The 25,912-nt window shown below is 47.6% G+C and overlaps 1 protein-coding gene across 2 annotated transcripts in view; it reads left to right on the plus strand.

Annotated features, from left to right (window-relative positions):
* Positions 1-25,912, plus strand: part of pdgfrb (platelet-derived growth factor receptor, beta polypeptide) — a 115,103-nt gene that overhangs the window by 77,670 nt on the left and 11,521 nt on the right. For both annotated transcript variants that reach the window (XM_063053058.1, XM_063053059.1), the window contains 10 exons: positions 3,750-3,844; positions 7,135-7,267; positions 11,606-11,710; positions 12,680-12,790; positions 13,646-13,799; positions 15,491-15,657; positions 19,133-19,251; positions 21,305-21,427; positions 23,867-23,978; positions 25,555-25,654. In XM_063053058.1, coding sequence (XP_062909128.1) covers positions 3,750-3,844; positions 7,135-7,267; positions 11,606-11,710; positions 12,680-12,790; positions 13,646-13,799; positions 15,491-15,657; positions 19,133-19,251; positions 21,305-21,427; positions 23,867-23,978; positions 25,555-25,654 — 1,219 coding nt within the window. The remainder of the gene's footprint in view (positions 1-3,749; positions 3,845-7,134; positions 7,268-11,605; positions 11,711-12,679; positions 12,791-13,645; positions 13,800-15,490; positions 15,658-19,132; positions 19,252-21,304; positions 21,428-23,866; positions 23,979-25,554; positions 25,655-25,912) is intronic.

The raw sequence follows: 25,912 nt of genomic DNA on the forward strand, positions 1-25,912 counted from the left end.
GTCAGGGGGTGGGGGCTGGAGATGATTAGGGATGAGAGGGAAGTCCTAACGGGACTGTGGGATTGGGACGGGTGAGAGGGGAGATGGAGGGTCAGGTCATCTCACTGAGGATGGTGGAGATAATGGGTTGAGGAGTCTTCAGTGAGATTAAAGATTCCATATTGTTTAATATCATTTCCAGTACACTAGTGTGAAGGAGAATGAAATAATTGTAGGAGAGCCCTTTTATTGAAGTGGAAGGATTCTAATCCACCTACGGTCTTTTATTGGCTCTCCTCCATTATGTCCCGTTTAAGTTTAGAGAAAATAAGAAGTCGAACATTTGATACATCCTTTAAATTTGAGCAAATCTGGCGACCTTTTATCCAATATTTTCATTTAATTTGATTTATTACTCTTCCAATCTTTTTTTTCGAAGTTTTAAATTTGATCAGAAAGTCTTTCTTTCTTTCTTTTTTGGTCGTATCCTCAAAATAGACTGCCCGGTCCCTTTTTTTTTGTTTCTTTTTTTTATATAATGTGGGGTTTTTTTTCTCTCCATTTAAAACTCAGTATTTTTCCTTGCCTCTTCATGAACTGATAAGAGGAGAATTGCTGTTTTCTTTGTTGGGCACGTGGCCAAGTGGTTAAGGCGTTCGTCTAGTTACCTCAAGGTCGCTAGTTCGAGCCTCAGCTGTGGCAGCGTGTTTGTGTCCTTGAGCAAGGCACTTAATCACACACTGCTCTAGTCTGTGCGAGGGATGGCGCCCCACACAGACTTCCAAACTTCCATGAAAATGCCCGACGCAGGCCTCTCAGGGTCTGAGTCGATGTTTCCCCCCTCCCCCTCCTTTTTTATTATATATTTTATACCAGCTTAACAATATGTATGACTTTGACAATGTCTATCTTAACCTCGGTTTGTATTGTTATTGATATATATATTTGAGATAATTCTCCTCTTGATTGTATTTATGTTCCTTTTAAATCAATAAAAAGATTAATAAAGAAAGAAAGATAATTGTTACCCTGGATCCAATGCAACAAAAAAGAGAAAGAACACAATAATAAAAACACGCAATAAATATAAACACATAAGATAATTTATATACATAATTAAAACTATGTTTATAAAGTGACACTAGGCACAGGAGTGTCTGTACATAAGGTGACTGACAGGAAATGATAAAGTAGTGGTGGTTGGGGGTGTGGAGGGGTGGGTTAGTGGGTGGAGGTGTTGATCAGCCTCACTGCTTGGGGAAAGTAACTGTTTTAGAGTCTGGTGGTCCTGGTGGAGTGGGACAAACAGTCCATGACCCAGGTCGGTGGGATCCTTCATGATGTTATCAGCCCTTTTCTGGCATCTTTCTGTATACCTGTCCTTGATGGTGGGTAGGGTGGTGACTATGATGCATTGGGCAGTTTTGACTACCCATTGTCGAGCCTTCCTGTCCACTGCAGTGTAGTTTCCTACCAAGCAGTGCGTTCAACACCATCCACCCTGCTCTGCTGGGGGAGAAGCTGACAGCGATGCAAGTGGATGCTTTCCTGGTGTCATGGATTCTTGATTACCTGACTGGCAGACCACAGTACGTGTGCTTGCAACACTGTGTGTCCGACAGAGTGATTACGAGCACTGGGGCTCCACAGGGGACTGTCTTGTCTCCCTTTCTCTTCACCATTTACACCTCAGATTTCAACTACTGCACAGAGTCTTGTCATCTTCAGAAGTTTTCTGATGACTCTGCCATAGCTGGATGCATCAGCAAGGGAGATGAGGCTGAGTACAGGGCTACAGTAGGAAACTTTGTCACATGGTGTGAGCAGAATTATCTGCAGCTTAATGTGAAAAAGACTAAGGAGCTGGTGGTAGACCTGAGGAGAGCTAAGGTACCGGCGACCCCTGTTTCCATCCAGGGGGTCAGTGTGGACATGGTGGAGGATTACAAATACCTGGGGATACGAATTGACAATAAACTGGACTGGTCAAAGAACACTGAGGCTGTCTACAAGAAGGGTCAGAGCCGTCTCTATTTCCTGAGGATACTGAGGTCCTTTAACATCTGCCGGACGCTGCTGAGGATGTTCTACGAGTCTGTGGTGGCCAGTGCGATCATGTTTGCTGTTGTGTGCTGGGGCAGCAGACACCAACAGAATCAACAAACTCATCCGTAAGGCCAGTGATGTTGTGGGGATGGAACTGGACTCTCTGACGGTGGTGTCTGAAAAGAGGATGCTGTCCAAGTTGCATGCCATCTTGGACAATGTCTCCCATCCACTACATAATGTACTGGTTGGGCACAGGAGTACATTCAGCCAGAGACTGATTCCACCGAGATGCAACACAGAGTGTCATAGGAAGTCATTCCTGCCTGTGGCCATCAAACTTTACAACTCCTCCCTTGGAGGGTCAGACACCCTGAGCCAATAGGCTGGTCCTGGACTTACTTCCTGGCATAATTTACATATTTACAAGAATCTTCTGGGTGTGGACTTTAGAGTGTGCATGCAGCCAGTCGATCACGCAATGAATCGATCGGGCGTCATCATGCGGAAGGTGCTCTTTTGGGCCCAGGCCTTCAAGTGCACGTGTTTTTGTCACTGTGGGTCAGTTCGTCACTCCCCCTCTAAGAGTTGTCCAGTGTGTATTATTATGAACATGACTCCATTGTTGTTCTTGATCCGCACAATACACAGCAGAATCCGTCCAGTCGTTTATCCATACGTCCATGTGGAGAGAGTGGTGAAGAAGTTGTTTGTCATGCTGGCCCTCATCAGTCAGGGTATTGAGATGGGATGGCATATTGCAGTGGTACAAGATGATGTTGAGACTGTGTTTGAAATTCTTTGTTCAGGTTTAGTCACCCTGCTGTAGGAAAGATGGCGTCTGGTATATTATCGGGCCCCGTAGCTTTCTGTGGGTTGTCTCTGGCCAGGATTTTTCTCACCTCAGCCTCATCCAGACGGACTGTCTGCTCCCCTGGTGCCTTCCTCACCGGCACTTCGTTCTATGCATCAAACCAGGTGGAGAAGACATTCAGCCTCTCAGGTAGTGAAGCATCCTGGTCACTGATGTGCAGGATAGACTTGAAGTCTGTAAACCTCTGAATTCCTTGCCACAAGCACCTCATGTCTCTGGTATTGCAGAAGAGGCTGTAAATTCTCTGAGAATGTTTTTATTTCGCCTTCCTGATGGAGCGGAAAAGCACAGTTCTTGCTTCCCTGAGAGCTCTTTCATCTCCCAATCCAAAAACAGCATCACAATTCCTCGACCTAGCACGGACCCCTGCAGCAAGTCATGGCTTCCGATTTGCCTTCAGCCAGATATGTTTCGTGATGGTAACATCCCCAGTACACTTCTCTCTGTAGCTGGTCACAGAATCCACATGTTCCTCCATGGTTGCCATAGGCAGCAGCCTCCCTGAACATTCTCCAGTTCATATTATCAAAGCAGTCCTGCAGTGCTGAGATTGCCCCCTGGGGCCAGGTTTTCACCACCTTTAGACCCATTTGTATGCTACAATTAACGTCACAGACAAGTGACCTGAGAGTCCAATGTGGGGTCAAGGGACCGTTTTATATGCACCTGGTATGTTAGTGTAAACCAGGCCTGGTGTATGTTCACCACTGGTAGCAAAATCAACATGCTGGTGGAAGTTATGCAGAACTGTCTTTAGGATCAAACAAACAAACAATTTAGATTTAGGGTGCTTGATAAAACTTTGATCAGAGGTAAAGCTATCTACTTCTTTGTGGCTTCTCTCCTCCAGGCCTGCACTCTCAGCTGGTCACCGTGGCAACCATCCTGGTGCTGTTGGTGATCATCATCATCTCGCTGGTGGTTCTGATGGTGATTTGGAGGAAGGTAAGAGAGGGGGGACACTGAGTGACCGACAGGTTTCCTTGCCCACATTCTCTTCGGCCCTAATACATTCCAGGGTCTCGCTCATTCCCATCCACTCTCCCAGTGTCTCTCTCTTTCCCCACTCCTCTCCCTCCTGCTCACTTACCTCCCTCCTCTTACCACCTCTCCCCTTTCCCTCTACCCTCTCCTCCCCATCTCCTCTTACCACCTCTCCCCCTCTCCCCTCCCCTTCCCCCTCTCCCCTCCCCACCCTCCCCCTCTCCCATCTCCTCTCCCCTTCCCCCTCTCCCCTCCCCTTCCCCCTCTCCCCTCCCCCTCCCCCTCTCTCATCTCCCCTCCCCCTTCTCCCCTCCCCCTCCCCTTCTCCCCTCCCCCTCTCCCTTCCCCATCTCCCCTCCCCCTTCTCCCATCTCCCCTCCCCCTTCCCCCTCTCCCCTCCCCCCTTCCCCCTCTCCCTGCAATGTTGGGGAAGCCTGTCCCCATGATGGAGACCACTGGGTTTATAACCCACCTGTGCACTGATCTGTGCTTTGCAGTAATTGTTTCCAATCTGAACCTCATCCTGTCGACAAGTTTGGTGAGTTTCTGACCTGACACCATCATCTGGACCATGACTCCACATGTGAATATCAGTCTGCCGCACGATTCATCCCATAGGCGATCTTAGAATCCACAGTTTCCAACCTTCTACTCTCCGAGCCCTCAATCTCCCTCGTTACGACCTTGCACATTATTGTCTGCCTACACTGCACATTCTCTGTAACTGTAACACTTTATTCTGCATTCTGTTACTGTTTTCCCTTGCTCTACCTCAAAGCTCTGTGTGGTGAGGGGAATTCCAGTTCCCACTGAATAGTGACACTGGCTGCCCCACAACAATGAGTCAGAATGGATCTAATCACAGTACTGATTGACTCATTTCTTCGGGAAAGTACTTTCAGAAACTGAAAACATTTAACATCACTTCAGGACTATTTTCTTGCTCGTAAATATGAAACTAAAAGTCAGAAAGCACTTGTTAAACCCCACCATCACACACATTGAGCTTCAGAACTGCAGGATCTTTTCCACTGTGTCACCAAGCCAACCGGAAGAGATTGTTATGTCAGCTGTTAAACTCCTCAAAAACAGCAGCAGCATTCAATCCTGACTACCCACATGCTGATTCATTCTTGACATCAGAACACATTATTCCGAAAAGTTAAAGGGACCAAGGCTTATTGGAGTGTGATACACACTGATTAATAGCAGAAGATTTTCTCTCTCTCTCTCCCTCTGTCTCTCTGTATCTATATCTCTATCTCTCTCTCTATGTCTCTCTTTTATCTGTTTCTCTCTCTCAACCTTCCCTCTCTCTCACACACATGTGCGCGCGTGTACACACACACACACACACTCTCTCTCACACTCTCACACACTCACACTCACACACACAGTCACACACTCACACTCACACATTCACACACACTCACACACTCACACATTCACACTTACCTGACTGGGATCTGGAATCAGTTTATTATTTTCATGTGTACTGATACAGCTTCACTTATTTATCACAAATACTTCAAAACATCAATGCATCATCTGTGTGAACAACCATCGCAGCCTAACGATGTACTGGGCAAGTGGAGTTGTGTGAAGTGATCCACTTTGGTTCAGGAGCTGAACGGCTGAGGGGTAATAACTGTTCCTGAACCTGGTGGCGTGAGTCCTGAATCTCCTGTACCTTCTTCCTGTTGGCGGCAATGAGAAGAGACCATTGTCCTGGGTGGTGGGGTACTTGTACAATTCCAGGAGGCAGCGGTTAAGCTGAGGAAGCTGGAAATTAATTAACAGAAATGTGTAAAGGGGGTGTTCCTTTGCAATGGGAGGGGAGTGTCTGAAGGTTCAAGCCTAGAACTTAGAGTTCATTACCGGCACCTCCTATGGTTGAACTGATGGTAGAAGCCCAAAGGTCAAAGACTGAAGTTGGTGACTCCAGAAGTTGACGTTCGTGAGTCTGCAAGTCCAGGCCAGTGGCAGCTGGATGTATGGAGACAATCTGACCTGGAGCTGGAGATCTGTGCGTGGGTCAGTGTCTGTGGGTGTGTGTGTGTGGGGGTCAGTGTATGTCTGTGTGTAGGTCAGTGTCTGTGGGTGGGTGGGTGGGTGTGTGTATTGGTCAGTGTCTGTGGGTGTGTGTGGGTTAGTGTCTGTGAGTTTGTGTGTGTCAGTGTCTGTGGGGGTGTGTGGGTCAGTGTCTGTGGGGGTGGTGTGGGTCTGTGTCTGTGGGTGTGTGTGGGTCAGTGTCTGTGGGGGGGTCAGTGTCTGTGGGTGTGTTTGTGTGTAAGTGTCTGTGTGTCTGTGTGAGAGTGTGTGGGGGTGAGTGTGTCTGTGTGAGAGTGTGTGTGTGTGTGTGTGTGTGTGTGTCTGGGTGTGTGAGACTGTGTGTCTGTGTGAGAGAGTGTGTGGGTGTGTCTGTGTGCATCTGTGTGTGTGTGTGTGTGTGTGTCTGTGTGCATCTGTGTGTCTGTGAGAGTGTGTGTATGTCTGTGTGTGTATGTGTATGTGTGTGAGAGTGAGAGGGTGGGAACAGGTTTTGTTTTGCTGTTGTTGTTGTTGTTTGTGTTGTTCTGCTGAACAATGTGAACATGCTACATTGATGCCAGAATGTGTGGCAATACTTGTGGACTGCCCCAGTACATCGTTAGGCTGTGATGGTTGTTAACACACATGATGCATCGATGTTTTGAAGTAAAGTGGATAACTTCACTCAACTTCAAAGTCACTGAACTCTTCCCACAACCTATGGACCCACTTTCAAGGACTCTTCATCTCATGTTTTTGATATGAATTGCTTAGTTATTATTGTTTTCTTAGCTGAAGCTGGTAAAACCTGAGCAACAAGCACACTGATGTCTCCATTGCTGGGAACATTCAGACTACTCTAGTGGTGTTTAGTATTGCGGCTTCCTGAAGATTTACATAGATATTGCTGCGTACAACTAATTGTTTAATGCTATTGTGTGGTGCCTTTGGGATGATAAAAGTTGTAAATATTACTTTCAGGACAATGTGTACCCTCTTCATGTTTCATAGTCTTTCAATTTCCTCTTTTAATTCAGCACTTATTTTTTTTTCTTTCTTTTTGTATTTACACAGTTTGTTATCTTTTGCACACTGGTTGTTTGTATAGACCGTCCTGTTGGGTGCGGTCTATTCTATTGGTAAAAAAAATCTCAGGGTTGTATATGGTGAGAATATATACTTCAATAACAAATTAACTTTGAACTTTATGTGTTGCGCAGAAACCTCGCTATGAAATCCGTTGGAAGGTCATTGAGTCAATCAGTTCTGATGGACATGAGTATATTTATGTTGATCCTACCCAACTGCCATACGACTCTAGTTGGGAGTTTCCAAGAAGCCAGCTTTCCCTGGGTAAGCTCCCAAATTCGTTCAAATCCAATCATCTTCAACCATACATGATTACAGGTGTCCCCCCGCTTTTCGAACGTTCACTTTACGAAACCTCACTGTTACGAAAGACCTACATTAGTTCCCTGCTTTCGCTAACAGAAGGTGTTTTCACTGTTACGAAAAAAAGCGGCGCGCGAGAAAAGGCAGTGTGCGCCCGGAGCAGCCGCTCTCCCCCGGATTCGGAACGGCATTCTAGCCGGCATTGCTTAAACACGCGCCTGTGAGCAGCCGTTAGCAAGATGAGTTGTAAGGTATCGGAAAAGCCTAAAAGAGCTCGTAAGGGTGTTACACTTAGTGTAAAACTAGACATAATTGAGCGTTTTGATCCTGGTGAACGAAGTAAGGACAAAGTGAGTTTGGCTTGTGGAAGCTGACGAAGATGATGTTGAAGAGGTTTTGGCATCCCATGACCAAGAACTGATAGATGAAGATCTGATGCAATTGGAAGAGGAAAGGATAACAATTGAACCCGAATTTGCAGGATGGTTTGAGTGCTTACAAAGAACTGTATGATAGAAAAATGCGCGAGGCTCAACAGTCAAGCATACTGTCGTTTTTCCCGGCTACCGCTGTACCCCTCCATGCTTCGCGGATCAGTATGGGTTCGCTGCCCAGAGGGTGGGGGCCACTACACCACCCCAACCTGCGATGACTCAGTCTAACACACCATCATCAGTGTGCTCGGCGCTGTCTTCCCGATTTCTGTAAGTGATACTCTACCGTACATACATTATTTCTACTTTATATCGGCTGTGTATTTTTACGTGTTATTTGGTATGATTTGGCAGCTTCATAGCTTAAAGGTTACTGGAGAGCACTTGCGCCGTGTTTTTGCCGAGAGCGCTTGCGTGAGATCTTTGCTATGGAGAACAGTGCAGGCAATGATTGTGGAAAAGTATTTCTACTTTATATAGGCTGTGTATTTATCATATCATTCCTGCTTTTACTATATGTTATTGTTATTTTAGGTTTTATGTGTTATTTGGCATGATTTGGTAGATTATTTTTGGGTCTGCGAACGCTCACAAATTTTTCCCATATAAATAAATGGTAATTGCTTCTTCGCTTTACGACATTCTGGCTTACGAACTGTTTCATAGGAATGCTGTACCTTCGGATGGCGGGGGAAACCTGTATAGCCTAACAAAAAAGTGTTCGTCCAGGGCCAACGTGCAAATCACATGGCCAACAGCACAGAGTACACTACAAATAGTACGTGGCACAAATAGCACATATGGTTACGATTTCAGAAAAACATAGTCACAGAGGGAAAAAGGTAACATAGCCCTTCACTGAGTGGATGTAGATTGCCCTGGTCCAGCTTGTTCTTCCAATAAGCAAACACTAGAGTGCAGCACTGAGCACACACTGGAGGGCAGCTCCGATAAACACCAGAATCCTGGAATCTTACTTAAGTGGGGGTGATGTTGCATGTGGCTTTAGACCATATGACGTGGGAGCAACACTGGCCCATTCTGCCCACTGAGTCTGCTCCACTGTTCCATCATAGCTGATTTATTTTGGGTGTTAGCACCCAGAGGAAACCTACACGGTCACGGAGAGAACATACAAACACCTTACAGTCAGCAGCAGGAATTGAACACCAGTTGCTGGTGCTGTAAAGAATTACGCGAACCACAGCGCTACTTTGCCTCCCATAGCTCAAAAGCCCTGGATGCAGTTTTCTAAAGATGATATAGACACTATGGATGAAGAGAATGGGGTTGAGAGGGGTAAAAAGTATCCAGGTGTCACAGAAGTGCAGCAGTTAGCACAACACTTTTACAGATTGGGGCCTCGGAGCTCAGATTTCAATTCCAGCAGCTCTGAAGAATGTATGGGTTTCCCCCGAGTCCTCACATTTCCTCACACAGTCGAAAGACATTCGCGGAAGGTTATTCAGTCATTGCAAAGTTTTCTGTGATTAGGTTAGGGTTAATTGGGGTCGCTGGAGCGATGTGGTTCGGAGAACTGAAAGGCTCTAATCAGCGATGTATCACTAAATAAATAAATAGATCAGCTGTGAAGGAGCAGACTCGATGGGCTCAATGGCCTAATTCTGCAACGTCTTATGGTTTTAAGCTACACCCGCCGAGCATTTGCCCAGCCAGAGTCTGCAAGCATCTGCCCGCAGATATCCCAGTGGATTGGGTGCAGTAACATCCTGGTGAAACATTGAAAACCTACAGCACCATACAGGCCCTTCGGCCCACAATGCTGTGCCGAACATGTCCTTACTTTAGAAATTACCCAGGGTTACCCATAGCCCTCTATTTTTCTAAGCTCCATGTAGCCTATCCAGGAGTCTCTTAAAAGACCCTATTGTTTCCGCCTCCATCACCGTCGCTGGCAGCCCATTCCACACACTCACCACTCTCTGCGTAAAAAACTTACCCCTGACATCTCCTCTGTACCTACTTCCAAGCACCTTAAAACTGTGCCCTCTCATGTTAGCCATTTCAGCCCTGGGAAAAAGCCTCTGACTATCCACACGATCAATGCCTCTCATCATCTTATACACCTCTATCAGGTCACCTCCCATCCTCCTTCACTCCAAGGATAAAAGGCTGAGTTCACTCAACCTATTTTCATAAGTCATGCTCCCCAATCCAGGCAACATCCTTGTAAATCTCCTCTGCAACCTTTCTAGAGTTTCCACTTCCTTCCTGTAGTGAGTTGACCAGAACTGAGCACAGTACTCCAAGTGGGGTCTGACCAGGGTCCTATATAGCTGTAACATTACCTCCCGGCTCTTAAACTCATGAAGGCCGATGTACCGTATGCCTTCTTAACCAGAGTCCACCTGCGCTGCAGGCTGCAGGTGATGCATATTTTGCCCTCCAGATGTGCTGGTGGCAGGTGTGGTTCCATCTAGTTACTGACTGTGTCTTCACTACTCGACCCAGATGTGTGGCTTAGTGCCACCCAGATGTAGAAGTTATATGTGCTATCACATGAAGATGTCCATAGTTTACACAACCATATTTAATTATAAGAAATAATTAACTCAAAAATTAATGTTGCAGAAAAAGAAGATTAAATTACCGTTATATGCCTAATGTACTTCAAAGCATCAAAACATGCTGTGAAATGTGTCGTTTTGGGATGACCAACACATTCGAGGATATGTGGAGGGCATCCCAATGTCTCTGTAAACTTCTTCACCCCTTATACACCTCCCTGTGTAAACCTTTCCAACCTCCTATACCCCCTCTATGTGAAAACCCCCATTCTAAACACCTCCCTATCTCCATAATCTCCTCCAGCCCTTTTACCCCTCCCTGTGTAAATCCCCCATTCTGTACTGCTCTCTACCTCTGTAACCTCCTCTGGCCACAGTATCCCTCCCTGTGTAAGCTCTTCATTTGAAACCCCTCCCTATCTCTGTAACTTCTTCCAGCCCTTACAGCCCTCTCCATGAACCCCCCGCCCCCGCCATTCTGAACATGCCCCTACCTCTGTATCATTCTCAGGGCCCTGTATCCCACCCCCATGAAAACACCCATTCCGAACCCCTCCCTATCTCCATAAGCTCCTCCAGCCCCGAAACGTCTCTCTGTGTAAACACTTCATTCTAAACCTCTGTCTATCTCTGTAACCTCCTCCAGCCCCGATAACCCTCCCTGTGCAAACTCCCCATTCTTCACCTCTCCCTCTCTCCATAACCTCCTCCAGTTCCTGTACCCCTCTGGGTGTAAACCCTCCCCCTCATTCTAAACCCCTCCCTATCTCCGTAACCTCCCCTAGCCCTTATACCCCGCCTGTGAAAATCCCTGTTCTAAACTGCTCCCTAGCTCTGTAATGTCCTCCAGCCACTATACCCCACCCTTCGTAAACCCCCCCCCCACTGAGCACCCACCGTTAACCTGTGCTTCCCTCTGCTACCCCACACTCTGGTCGTCTCCATTACCTGTGCCCCACAGCCCCAGAGATCCAGGTTTCATTGTGTCCACTGCGCTGTCTTTGTGGAGTCTGTACGTTCTCCCTGTGACTGGGTATTCCAGTTTCTCTCCCACTCCCCAGTGGCTTTCAGGGTTGGGTGGTCAAATAGGCCACTGGGTATCTCTGATCTTTGTGCTCTCCCATTGGATCCTGCAGGAAGAATGCTCTATTCTGGGGCGTTTGGCCGGGTGGTGTTGGGTGGGCTAATCGGCCACTGGGTATCTCTGATCTTTGTGCACTCCCATTGGATCCTGCAGGAACAGGAAGAATGCTCTATTCTGGGGCATTTGGCCTGGTGGTGTTGAGTGATCTATCAGCCACTGGGAAGCACTGACTTTTGTGTGTTGGATCTTTCAGGAAGGACGCTCGGTTCAGGGGCATTTGGCCGGGTGGTGGAGGCCACAGCTCAGGGCTTGAGTCAGTCCGATTCCATCATGAAGGTTGCAGTGAAGATGCTGAAGAGTGAGTCCATGTTTCCTCATCTGGCAAGGGGAGGGGCGTGGTGTCCATTAGGAGCAGGGAACGTAGAACAATACAGCACAGGGACAGGCTCTTCAGACACAGTTTCTGTGCTGAAATCACTGTCAATTAATGTTAATCATTTCTGCCCCCTCATGATCCATATCCCATCATTCAAGTGCCTATCTACCATTGTCGACATTGTACCATTTTTCAGAACTTTTTAAAAATAGCACGCAGATTGTTCCAGTTTTTTCAGAGCAGCTTTAACACAATGTCCATGCGATCATGTTCCTCCATTTCCTGCACATTCCAAAAGTTTCTAAAGGTACGGAAACGGCCCTGCGGCGGACAGGAAGGCTCTACAACGGGTAGTCAAAACTGCCCAATGCACCACAGACACCAGCCTACCCACCATGGACGTATATACAGAAAGGTGCCGGAAAAGGGCTGGTAATATCATGAAGGATCCCACCCACCCTGCTCATGGACTGTTTGTCCCACTCCCATCAGGGAGGAGGCTATGTAGCATCCACACCAGGACCACCAGACTCAAAAACAGTTACTTTCCCCAAGCAGTGAGGCTGATCAACACCTCCACCCACTAACCCACCCCTCCACACCCCCCACCACCACAACTTTATCATTTCCTGTCAGTCACCTTCTGTACAGACACTCCTGTGCCCAGTCTTACTTTATGGACATATAAACAATCTATGTGTATAAGCCATCTTATCTATTTATATTTATTGTGTTTTTATTATTATTATTGTGTTCTTTATCTTATTTATTGTGCTTTTTGTGCTGCATCAGATGCGGAGTAACAATTATTTTGTTCTCCTTTATGCTTGAGTGCTGGAAATGACATTAAACAGTTTTGAATCTTGAAAGTCACAAGAGGATTTGAGAGGGTGTCTGGGATCATTTGAGAGGGATCATGTTCCCCCTGACCCTCTCTGTTGTGTTTTGCAGCCACTGCCAGGACCAGTGAGAAACAAGCTTTGATGTCCGAGCTGAAAATCATGAGCCACCTTGGGCCTCACCTCAACATCGTCAACCTGTTGGGTGCCTGTACCAAAGGAGGTAAAATCACAATGATGCCCCCCATTCCCACCCTCTCTCCTGTCATTAGACCAGGCTCCAGGCCAACAGGAATCACAGCCTGAATCCTGAGGCCTACTAAGCCAACCTTCGCTGACAAAGGCCTGTAGGCCTCAGGCTCACCCTGAATCCAGGACGGACCTTAACCAAAACTTTGGGCCCAGTGCATCGGCTGGAGCCCACTGTGCACGAGAGGCAGTAGGCTGGTGGCTCACTTTACTGGTGACATCCCTCATCCCACTGCCCCCTTTTACACAGGGTCCAGGAGTGAGGGAGATTCCAGAATGGTTCAGTGATTTCCCATCCCTATGCCAGGCAGAAGTACCTTTGATACGGTGTTCATCACCTAGGCCACAGAATTCATCACCTATGAGGAGGAGATGAAAATGAGGGTGAGGGAGGGTGAGATTGAGGGAGGAGGAGGGACAGGTGAGCATGAGGATGAGGGTGGAGGAGGGGAAGGGGAGGGTGAAGGTGAGGTTGAGAGTGCAGTAGAAGAAGGTGAGAGTGCGGGTGGGGGAGGTTGAGGTTGAGGGAAGAAGAGGGGAAGGTGACGGTGAGGGAGGAGGGTGAGAGGATGTGGGAGAGGGTGAGGTTGAGGGATGAGGTGAGCATGACGGTGAGGTTGAGGGTGGAGGGGAAGGTGAGTGTGATGGTGAGGTTGAGGGCGGAGGAGGTGAAAGTGAAGGTGGAGGAGGGGAAAGTGAGGGTGGAAGAGTGGAAGGTGAGTGTGAGGTTGAGGTTGAGGGTGGAGAAAGGGAAGGGGAGGGTGAGGTTTGAGGGTGGAGGAGGGTGAGGGTTCTCCCTCAGTTACTCTCTTCCCTCTGCCCCCAATAGGCCCCATCTACATCATCACCGAGTACTGTCGCCATGGCGACCTGGTGGACTACCTGTACCGCAACAAGCACAGCTTCCTACAGTTCCACGGCGAGGTGGCACGGACACCCTCTACCGGGACCTCCGACAACATGAAATTCGAGAGGATGAAAAGGTAACTTTAGTCTGCCTGAACACCGACCGAGTGGACCCTGGCTGGAAGGCCCCCACTCTTCTGACCAAGGCCAGAAGTGAGCTAGCAGAAATAATATGGACCGATGGCGAAAGCCACCCAATTCTCTGGTGTCCCACCAGAGGCTTGTGTGTATGTGATTTTATTCCACAGACCAGGGTGACGCTTCACCACCCTGCTACCTCTCCGGTGTGGAGTTACAACATTAGAAGTACATTGACACCCCATTCAGCATCCTGAGACTTGATGAAAGGGTCACCAACCTCTCCTCCTCCTCCTCTCCCTCCCTTCTCCCCTTCCTCTTCCATTCCCTCCACCCCCCCCGCTCCCCCGGGCAGCCTTGACCATTCCTGGGTCAGTCTTCCGGAACCTCAAAAGGACTCTTTTCCTCAAGACTTGGGGCAGATGTTTCCTATAGTGGGGGAGTCTAGGACCAGAGGACACAGTCTCAGAATAGAGGGATGTCCATTTAGAACAGAGATGAGGAGGAATTTCTTTAGCCAGAGGGTGGTGAATCTGTGGAATTCATTGCTACAGATATGGTGGAGGCCGAGTCTTTAGGTATATTTAAAGCAGAGGTTGAGAGGATGTCAAAGTTTATGGGGAGAAGGATGGTGAATGGAGATTGGTAACAAATCAGCCATGATGGAATGGCGGGACAGAGCCAATGGGCCAAATGGCCAATTTCTGTTCCTATGTCTTATGTTCCAAAGGGCTATCTTTCCCTTTGCTCCCTCCTTAGTCCATCTGAGGTGATGGTTTAGCCACAAGAGGTGTGTGTGGATCAGTGGAAGAGGGAGGCGTGGGCTGGCTGAACAATTCTGGGAGTCAGACACACCCTCAGCCCAAAGGCCAGCAGTTTCCCATCCAGTGAGTAACTGTGTGGACCATTTCCTCATGCATTCTCCTGGTGTTTGTCTTGGCTCAGACTGTGGTAAATCTGGTGTCCACCCCACACCACCCCACCCCCCACCTACAAGAGGGCAGGTTTATCCACAGAGAGACAGACAGACAGACAGGGATGAACTCTGTATATATGTGTGTGTGTGTGAGACAGAGAGAGAGAGACTGTGTGTCGGTGTGTGTGTGTATTGTGTGTCTATGTGTGTGTTTTGTGTGTGTGTTTGAGATTGTGTGTGTGAGAGAGATTAACTCTGTGTGTGAGAGAGAGTGTAAGATTGACCATGTGTAACTGTGTGTGTATTGTGTGTGTAAGAGAGAGATGAACAGTGTGTGAGAGAGATTGTATGTGTATTTTGTGTCTGAGAAAGAGATGAGTAGTGAATGTGTGAGAGTGTGTGTGTGTCAGACAGAAAGAGAAACATTGTGTGCATTGGAGAGAGACTGTGCATGAGAAAAAGAGACAGTGTGTGCGTGTTTGGGTGATACTGTGTGTGTTAGTGTGTGAGAGAGAAAGACTGTGAGGATGTGAGAGAGAGAGACGTGTGTGAGGATGTGAGAGGGACTGTGTGTGTGAATATGTGAGTGTGTGAGAGAGTTGATTTGTGTGAGTGTGAGAGGGACTGTGTGTGAGAGTGGTGAGAGACTGTGTGTGTGTGTGTGTGTATGAAAGAGAGAGAGAGAGAGAGGGAGAGAGGCTGTGTGTGTGACCTTCTCCCTCCTCCCCTCCCTCTCCCTCCCTTTCTCACTCTGCCCGTGTTCTCTCCCCACAGTTACGTGGCTCTCTCCTTCGACAGTGACGGGGGTTATATGGACATGAACAAGGAGGATCAGCTGGACTACACCCCGATGCTGCAGGCCCGGCCCCCACCTGCCTACGCACAGATCGCCCACTCTGACTATGATGGACCCTACCTGCAAGAGAATTATGCCCCCACCGGTAACTCTCTGCCCTCTCATCCCCTTCCTCCCTCCCTCCCTCCTCTCTCCTCCACATCCTGTCCCCTCAGCCCCTCACGCCCTCCAGCCGACCCCGCCGTGGCCCTTGCACCTTATTGTCTAACTGCACTGCACTCTCTGTCTGTCACCGTGCCACTTTATTCTGCATCCTCTTTTCCTTTCTACAACCTCAATGCACATGTACAGAATGTCTGGAAGGCACACAAATTTAACACTGGCCTAATCACAGGACAATTTACAATGACCAGTTAGCCTACTAATCCGAACGGCTTTGGAGTGTGGGACAAAACCGAAGCACCCACAGGAAATCCATGCAGTCATGGGGAGAAGGTGTTAACTCCTTAGAGGCAGCTGCAGGAATTAAACCCGGGTTGCCTGTGCTGTAAAGCCTTCTGCTAACCACTATGTTACCATGCTGCCCCACGTTGTCTGGTGTTACAGGGAGCATCTCTGGCCCTGAACTCCCTCTCTCGATACCCACCTCCTCAAGCTTGGGCCATGACTGCCATCTACTGGCTACCAGCCTGCAGTGCATGCAACCGGAAATGAGATGAAAGATTTAACAATTACACCAGAAAACGTAGGAGAAGAATTGGCCCACTCAGTCCATCATGGCTGATTTATTACCCCTCTCATCCCCATTTTCCTGCCTACTTCCCGTAACTTTTGATACCGTAACTAATCAAGAACCTATCAACCTCCGCCTTAAATATACCCAATGACCTGGCCTCCACAGCCGTCTGTGGCAATGAATTCCACAGATTCACCACCGCCTGAGTGAAGGAATTCCTCCTTATTTCTGTTCTAAAGGGATATGTTTCTATTCCGAGGCTGTGCCCTTTGGTCCTAGACTCCCCCGCCATAGAAAATATCTTCTCCACATCCACTCTATTTAGGCCTGTCAATATTCGATAGTTCTCAATGAGATCCCCTCTCATTCTTCTAAACTTCAGCAAGTACAGACCCGGAGCCCATCAAACACTCCTCATACGTTAACCCTTTCATTCCCAGGGTCATTCTGATGAACCTCCTCTGGATCCTCTCCAATTCCGGCATATCCTTTCTTAGATATGAGACCCAAAGCTGCTCACAACCCTCTGAGTGTGGTCTGACCCATACCTTATAAAACCTCAACATTACATCCTTGCTTTATATTCTGATCCTCTGGAAATTAATGCTAACATTGCATTTGCCTTCATTACCACTGACTCAACCTACAATTTAACCTTCAGGGAAGCCTGCACGACTTCTGGCAGAACTCAGCAGGTCAGGCAGCATCTACGGAGAGGAATAAAGAGTTGACATTTCAGGCCAAGACCCTTCATTGCGACAACTGCCAACAGCTCTCTGCCCAAAATGTTGATGCCTGACCTGTTTAGTTCCTCCAACACTTTGTGTATTTGACTGTGTGGCTGAGTGTAGCTCTAACGCCAAATACAAATTCACCAATAACACCACTATAGTTGGACAAGTCACTGGTGGTGAGGAAGCAGCTTTACCGTAGTGATATACAGTAGGATACCTGGCTGAGCGGTGCCAAAACAACGAACTCTGGCTCAACGTCAGTAAAACTGAAGTGCTGATTGCTGACTCCAGGAAGGGGAACATCCGCCACTCAGTGTGGGTCAGTGTGGAGAGAGCTAGCAGCTGGCTGTTAACATATAGATGACCTGTCCTCGGCCCAACACATCGATGCAATCAACAGAAAGGCAGTTCAGTTTGGAGGTAAAGGAACTGTTCATCTGGATTTCCATCAAGTGCAGAATCTCTTGTGTTTACACACAGATAAGACTGGACAACAAAGGTGTTGCTTCCTGAATACTTTTGAGTGTGTGTTTTGTGGATTTTGGGCAGCTAATCATAAAATCGCCATGAAATTTCCCTATCACGCACCATTTTTTGTAATTGTCGATATTTTTTATTTCGATTCATAATCCAAGTCAGAATTTTGATGCCAAGATTAAGGAAGACATTTTTGTTAGTTCACAGATCAAACAGGTCATCAATGACAGGCAATTCAAAGAACTTCTAGTGGGACTGGAGAAAATTGCATTGAAGGCATTCAAGGATGTTGTTGAAAATTTTCTGGCACCAAGCTATGTGCAGCTGGTTGACAACATGCTTCAAGCATACAAAACCATGAAGTGCAATATGTCACTGAAGATTCATTTTCTGCTTTCCTACTTAAACCTCTTCCCTGCAAATCTTGGCTCCGTCAGTGACGAGCATGGTACAAAGTTTCACCAGGAGATTGCAGGCATGGCTGTTAAATCTGGGAGACATCCAGTCTCCCAGATGCAGTGAGTTGCAGCACCCTATAATTGAGCACGTGGACCACGTGGTCTGTAGTATTCTGTCGCTGAGATACGGTTACAGTTGTTCAGGCTCAGTGTTTATATTAGAGTAGTGGTTTGCACCACGCTCTACAGTACCAGCAACCAGAGTTCCATTCCCACCACTCTCTATAAGGAGCTTGTATGTTCTCCCCGTGACCTCCAGGGTTTCCTCCCACAATCCAAAGGCGAACCGGTTGGTAGGTTATTTGATCGTTGTAAATTGTCCCATGATTAGGAGAGGGTTAAATCAGTGGGTTGCTGGGCAATGTGGCTCGAAGGGCTGGAAGAGCCCATTACACACAGTATCTCAGTAAATAAATAAATAAATGTACAGCGTTTGATTACTGCTACTGACTGTAAGGAGTTTGTACATTCTCCCTGTGACCGCGTGGGTTTCCTCCGGGTGCTCCGGTTTCCTCCCACACTCCAAAGATGTACAGGTTAGGGTTAGTAAGTTGGCATGCTATGTTGCTGCCAGAAACATGGCGACAACTGAGGGGTGCCCACCAGCACATCCTCGGACTGTATTGGTCGTTAAGCCTCTACTTTTGGACTTTGCACTTCTATATTCATGTCTTTACATCACCGATCTGAGCTCAAATCTCATTGCTGTCTGTAAGGGGTTTGTATGTGACTGTGTGGTGCTCCAGTTTCCTCCCACAGTCCAAAGGTTAGGGTTAGAAAGCCGTGGGCATGCTACAGTACGTCAGAGCCAGAAGTGTGGTGTCACTTGCAGTCCGCCCCCAGTACTTCCTCAGCCTGTGAGGGTCATTGATGCAAACAAAACACTTCACCATATGTTACATGTGATAAATGAAACGAATCTTTATTGAATGTGTTTGAAACCCTGCTGCCTTGCTATTGTCTGCTCCCGCAGTTACCTTCTAATACCCGTAGAGTTTGCTCAAGTAAGATCCCCGGCCCCAGGCAGCGTTCCTGCTCATTCCCTGATGTTCGTCCGCTCCCCTGGGGAACGGACTCTGTTAGTTTCCCTCGCAATGAGGTTACCTTGATGGGTCTGTTAGCCCCTGTCGTTGTGCACCCTGCACCCCTGTCCCAATCAGAGAGTCACGTTACTGCCCGTGTCTAACCACTGGTTCTGTGTGTGTTCCCCTAAAGAGCAGGAAGTAGCAGAGCTCAGGCCGCTAATCAGCGACTCGCCCGTCCTCAGCTTCGCAGACCTGGTCGGGATCAGTTACCAGGTGGCACACGGAATGGAATTTCTCTCACTCCGAAATGTAAGTGTGACCTCCTAGCACACCACACACCTGTGGGTGTGTGACTGTGTTTGAATGTGTGTACTGTATGTGCATGAAGGAGAATGTGTGTGTATGTTTGTGTGAGGTAGAGCAAGGTACTGTGTGTGTGTGTGTGTGTGTGTGTGTGTGTGTGTGTGTGTGTGCGTCCAGTTTCTGAATTGAATCTTTGCTTCTTATCTTTATCCCTCACTCTCTTTTACATCTTCCGGAGGGTGGGAAAGAGATTTGTTCTGGGTTGTTCTGCTGAACATTGTGAAAATGTTGTGCTGACACCGGAATGTGTGACAACACTTGCGGGCCACCCCCGGCAAATCCCTAGGTTGTGTTGGTTGTTGGTGCAAACGACACATTTTACTGTGTGTTTCAATGTATGTATAATAACTAAACCTGAATCTGGACCTGAATCTGAATATGGATCTGAATATGAATCTGGATCTGCATCTGGATCTGATTGTGATTCTGAATCTGGATCAGGATCTGAATCTACATCTGGATCTGATTCTGAATCTGAATCAGGATCTGAATCTGCATCTGGATCCGAATCCGAATCTGGATCTGGGTCCAGATCGGGATCTGGAATCTGTACCTCTGGCAAGGTACAGTTAACTGGAGCAGACAGTCGAGGTGGATCTGGTCTCCATGAGATGTCCATCCAATTCCCCACAGTCATGGAGTGGCGGTGGAGCCGAGCCCCAGGAACTGTTGCCAGTATCTCTGGCCTCGTCCCTTTTCCTGCAGCCTCAGCCCAGCCTCCCTCACCGTTCCCACAAACACAATACCAGCTCAAACTCTGCTGACCACTTCCTGACTCCACCAAACTCCTACACCCATCACCCCTATACCATGGAGGCCATTGGGCCCTCCTTCCCACCCCTATCCCATTAGTATTCAATCCTCAGCCTGAGGAATCTCAGTGACTATCGATCTCTTTGACACCCCGACCTCAGCCCAACCTCACCCTGACCTCATTCCACCTCACTCCAACTTCACCGCAAACTCACATCTCATAACTTCATGGCCTCTTCCAATGCTGCAAGATTCCAAAATTTTCGACATGAAGCCCCAAGTTATGGGGAAAAGTTGGGCAGGATGGGTTTTTATTCCTTAGATGCTAGGAGACTGATACAGTTCGGTACCAGCAGTGCCACAGAAGTAGCCAGTCAGGGTTGAGCTCAACGTAGGACTGTCTCAGGGACTCCTACTCTAGAGCTTTCCCTCAGGGTTTACTCCCAAAGCCTTCCCTGTGAATAAGTATAGCCACAAGGCAGCAGAGGTTTGAGATCAGAGTTCTCTTTTTCCTAGATGAGCTGCCAACCACAGTTACCGAGCCCCATCTGCCTGAAGTGACTGGTTTTAAAGTGCTAGTAATCCGGCTTTGCCTCTTCTCCTGTCAGTAGAAAGTAGAAACAGTTCCGCCGGGCGCCCGTGAAGGCCAGGAGCTAGACTTGGTTGTCAGAAGCCATTTGAGGTGCATGCCATTGGGAGCATTTAATAGGTAGTGGGAGCTTGACCCATTACCACCCCCGGCTATAACAGCCTCAGGAACCGGAAATTTAAAAGTGATTGGTAAAAAAGTACAGGGGGATGTCAGAGATGGGTTTTTTTACACAGAGAGCAGCAGGTACGTTAAACATGGTAGAGGCAGATACTTTAGGGACATTTAAGAGATGCTTTGATATGCACATGGAGAAATGGAGGGATACATAGAGGGAAGGGCTAGATTGATCTTGGAGTAGGTTAAAAGGTCAGCACATCATTGTGGGCAGAAGGGCCTGTACTGTTCTATGTTCTATGGTTCTTAAACCTTCCATGAATGGGAGCAGATTTCCTCTATTTACCCTTCTGGCCCGTTGTAATCATATGTCCCTTTGGCCGGTTATTCTGTGAACTATGCTCAAGATTCAAGATTCAAGTTTATCTATCAAGTTTATTCAAGTTTATTTATAAATTTGGTCTTTATCCAGTGTTGCTCCCGATGATGCCACTATGCTTCCAGGACATAATGAACCAATAATCGTTTTTGTTTTGACAGTGTGTCCATCGAGATCTAGCAGCAAGGAATGTCCTGATCTGTGAAGGGAAATTGGCAAAAATCTGTGACTTTGGACTGGCTCGGGACATAGTGAATGATTCTAACTATATTTCAAGAGGAAGTGTGAGTATCTAGGATTAAGAGTGAAGATTAGATTTATTTGTCACACGTACAGTACATCGAAGCATACAATGAAATGTGTTGTTTGTGTTCAATCAGATCAGAGAGGACTGTGCCTGGAGGAACCCGTCCCTCTCGGCCCCATTCTCAGATTCTGAATCAGGTTTCACTTCACCAGCATATGTCATGGAATTTGTTGTTTTGTGGCAGTGGTACATTGCAATATATAATAATAAAAATCTATACATTACAATAAGAAAGAATATATAATAATATTAAATTAAATAAGTATTGCAAAAAAGAGAGCGAAAAATAGTGAGGTAATGTTCATGGGTTCATTGTCCATTCAGAAACCGGATGGCAGAGGGGAAGGAGCTGTTCCTGAATCATTGAGTGTGTGTCTTCAGGCTCCTGTACCTCCTCCCTGATGGTAGTAACAAGAAGAGGGCGTGTCCCGGGTGATGGGGTCCTCAGTGAGGGATGCCGCCTTTTTGAAGGCCTCCTCGATGCTAAACATCTCCCTCCGCAGATGCTGCCTGACTTGCTGAGTTCCTCCAGCAGTTTGTGTGTGACGTGCAAGATTTCCAGCATCTGCAGAATCTCTCGTGCTTATTCCATTAGGTGTTTCTTTTCAGTAAATTACATTTCTCTTTACAATTGTGCTATATTAGGTCTTTGACTGTGGCTCAAAGTTGACCAGGATGCTGCCTGGATTAGAGGGCAGGTGTTATGAGGATAGGTTGAGTGAGCTGGGCTTTTTTTCCTGGAGTGAAGGAGGATGAGAGGTGTACAAGGTGATAAGATGTGAACGCAAGGAATTCTGCAGACGCTGGAAATCCAAGCAACACACATGAAAGTTGCTGGTGAACATAGCAGGCCAGGCAGCATCTCTAGGAAGAGGTACCTGACGAAGGGTCTCAGCCTGAAACGTCGACTGTACCTCTTCCTAGAGATGCTGCCTGGCCTGCTGCGTTCACCAGCAACTTGATGTGTGTACAAGATGATGTTGGATTAGACTGTGACTATTATCTTTTTCAGTTTAACAATTTATGACCTGTATGTATTTTATGTAGCTGTTTATGTACATGAACAGTTACTGTTTAGTATGTTCCCTAGTGATCACAGTACTGTACTTGTCAACGTGGTGTGAGCGGACAGCGAGATTGTAAACCTGGCGGGAGCAAAGGATGTTGGGAATAGCGAGGGTGGGAAGCCATGGAAGGGATGTGGGACAGGTGGCAGAGAAGGAGTGTCAGGGGCAGTGGGGTGGGGAGGGGTTGGTGCGTGTGCAGACACACCCCACCCTGAGACACCAGGCAAAATCATTGGATTTCAAACAATCGGTTTATCCATCATTACAGAATGTCTCTCTGGGGCTTCCCGTTCCCTCTCGTCTCCCTTCCCCCTATTCCCAATCATGATTCCCTTCTCCCTGCTCCTTCCCACTCTCAGTCCACAACAGAGACCCATATCAGAATCAGGTTTATCATCACTCACATACGTCATGAAATTTGTTCACTTGCAGCAGCAACAGCAGTACAGTGCAATGCATAAAATTACTGCAGTACAGTGCGATACATAAAGTTACTGCAGTACAGTGCAATAATTAAAGTTACTGCAGTACACTGCAATACATAAAATTACTGCAGTACAATGCAATACATAAAATTACTGCAGTACTGTGCACCATAGCTACTGTATATATCTGTGCCTAAAACACCTGCACAGCCCTGTCTATTCAATTGCTCAGTATGTTCCCTAGTGGTTATATGTGTATGATTCTGGAAGTTTCTCTGGTATCTATAGGGTATAAAGAAGAGCTGAACACACAGCCCCACCATCTTTTCAGTCTTTTTCTGTTCTCTGTTCTTAACTCCCAGACTTTTGCAGCTCTACGTTTCTAATTCTCTTTGTTCTATTGACACTTAATAAAACGACTGCAAAGCAGCAAGTTTTCTGCCTCTTCCCTGACTTCTGAAAGAACCTTAGATCAAGACATCAGATTCTAACAATGATACAAGGCACAGGTAGATTGTACAGACAGAGACTTTTCCCAGGGTGGAACTGGTTAACACGAGGGGGTAGAATTTTAAGGTGATTAGAGGAAAGTATAGGGGATGTCAGAGAGTGGTGTGTGTGTGGAACACCTGCCAGAGGGAGATACATTCAGGATATTAAAGAGAGTCTTAGATGTGCACATGGATGATAGAAACATGGACGTTATGTGAGGGAAGGGTTCGATAGATCTTGGAGTACATTCAGGATATTAAAGAGAGTCTTAGATGTGCACATGGATGATAGAAACATGGACGTTATGTGAGGGAAGGGTTCGATAGATCTTGGAGTAGGTGAAAAGGTCAGTAAAACATTGTGGGCCAGAGGGCCTGTGCTGGGCTGCAGTGTTCTGTATTCTGTGTAACTGTTAGCTGATGTGCTTTTCAGACCTTTTTGCCTCTGAAGTGGATGGCACCAGAGAGTATCTTTAACAACCTGTACACCACGCTGAGTGATGTCTGGTCCTACGCTGTGCTCCTGTGGGAGATCTTCACTCTCGGTAAGGAACTCCCCCTTCACCTCATCTTCCACTTGGCTCATTACAACACAGTGCTACAACTCTGAGCTCCCCAGCTTCAGGTAACTCAGCCCCCACGCCTCTTCCAGCATTCTGCTCCCCACATACACACTTACCTGCCCGCAGAGTTAAACTCAGAAAAGCCATTCGGCCCACAATGTCTGATCAAGCTGGGGTGGCGGAGTGAAGATACATTTCTACCAAAGGAGGCGTAAGGCGCTCTTTCCGTCTGCTAAGCCTTGGGCAAGGTATAGCACCTGCTTAGCCCAACACCCGCCTCCCTCCTCATCAGGGTCACGTGAAGCCCTGGGATCAGGTGGTGGATGGTCGTATGAGCAGCTGGTGCCCATCACAAGTCCTGGTTATGTGACCACTGATGCCAGGCAGACAGTCTCTGAAGAGTTTTGATAATGGCTGCAGTCAGCCATCTTGTAAAGACACTGCCCAGAATAAGGTAATGACAGACCAGTTCTGTAAAATTTGCCAAGAACAATCATGGTCACGAAAAGACCGCGATCGCCCACATCACACAACACGGCACATAACAAACGATTGTATCTACTTCCACCATGACGTCTCGCAGCACGTCGCAGGCCACCCGCCACTCTCCGCGTAAAAAACTTGACCCTCACATCTTTTAACCTTTCCCCCCGTCACCTTAACTGGATCCCCTCTAGTCATTGATATTTCCACCCTGGGACAAAGATTCTGACATCCTGAGAGGAACTCAGCAGGTCAGGCAACATCTGTGGAGAGGAATAAATAGTCACGGTTTTGATTTGAGATCCAGATGAAGAGCTGACTTTTTATTCCTCACCCATCACCTGCCAGCTTGCTCTCTTTCCCATCCCTCCGCCTTCTGGTTCCAGCGTCTGCCCCTCTCCTTCCCAGTCCAGTTGAAGATCTGATTCTGTGCTGTCCTGCTCTGTGACCCTGTTGGATAGGTACAGTATGTGAGATGACCGGGCCAAACACAAGATATTTGGGCTCACTGGGTGGGTGCTGTGGTCAGCATGGGCTACCTAGGCCAAAAGGCCTGTATCCGTGCTGTGTGTGCTGTGTGGCTCTGTGAGTGAGCTGTGTGTGTGTGTGTGTGTGTGTGTGTGTGTGTGTGTGAGAGAGAGAGAGAGAGAGAGTTTATGTCTGTGTGTGTGTGAGTGTGTGTGTGTGTGTGTGTGTGTGTGTGTGTGTGTGTGTGAGAGAGAGAGAGTGAGTTTATGTCTGTGTGTGTGTGAGTGTGTGTGTGTGTGTGTGAGAGAGAGAGAGAGAGAGAGTTTATGTCTGTGTGTGTGTATGTGTGTGTGTGTGTGTGTGTGTGTGTGTGTGTGAGAGAGAGAGAGAGAGAGTGAGTTTATGTCTGTGTGTGTGTGAGTGTGTGTGTGTGCGTGTGAGAGAGAGAGAGTGAGTTTATGTCTGTGTGTGTGTGAGTGTGTGTGTGTGTGTGTGAGAGAGAGAGAGAGTGAGTTTATGTCTGTGTGTGTGTGTGTGTGTGTGTGTGTGTGAGAGAGAGTGAGCCGAGCGTGAGGGTGTAACCCTCTCTCCTCTTCTTCCGGTGCAGGTGGAACCCCTTACCCAGAGCTGCCAGTCAACGATCAGTTCTACAACGCCATCAGGAGCGGCTACCGAATGCCCAAACCTCACTACGCCACCGACGAAATGTGAGTGGGGCACCACACAGAGGAGGGGCAGGGGGGCACTGGGAGGAGGGAAGGAGTGGCAGAGGGAGTAGCAGAGGTGTAGGGGATCAGAGGGTTGAGGCTCCTCGGGGGAGGCCCAGCCTTGGGTGAAGGCAATAGGTGGAGGGGGTGAGCAAAAATACTGTCGCACACCGAAACCCGATACCGAGACTTGGCTCTCAATTGCAGCCATTGTAGAAGGAGGGCTATTGAGTGAGAGGTGAGGAGGAGGGTCCTTCT

The sequence above is a fragment of the Mobula hypostoma genome, chromosome 7 (assembly GCF_963921235.1).
Source record: "Mobula hypostoma chromosome 7, sMobHyp1.1, whole genome shotgun sequence".
Taxonomy (NCBI): Eukaryota; Metazoa; Chordata; class Chondrichthyes; order Myliobatiformes; family Myliobatidae; genus Mobula; species Mobula hypostoma.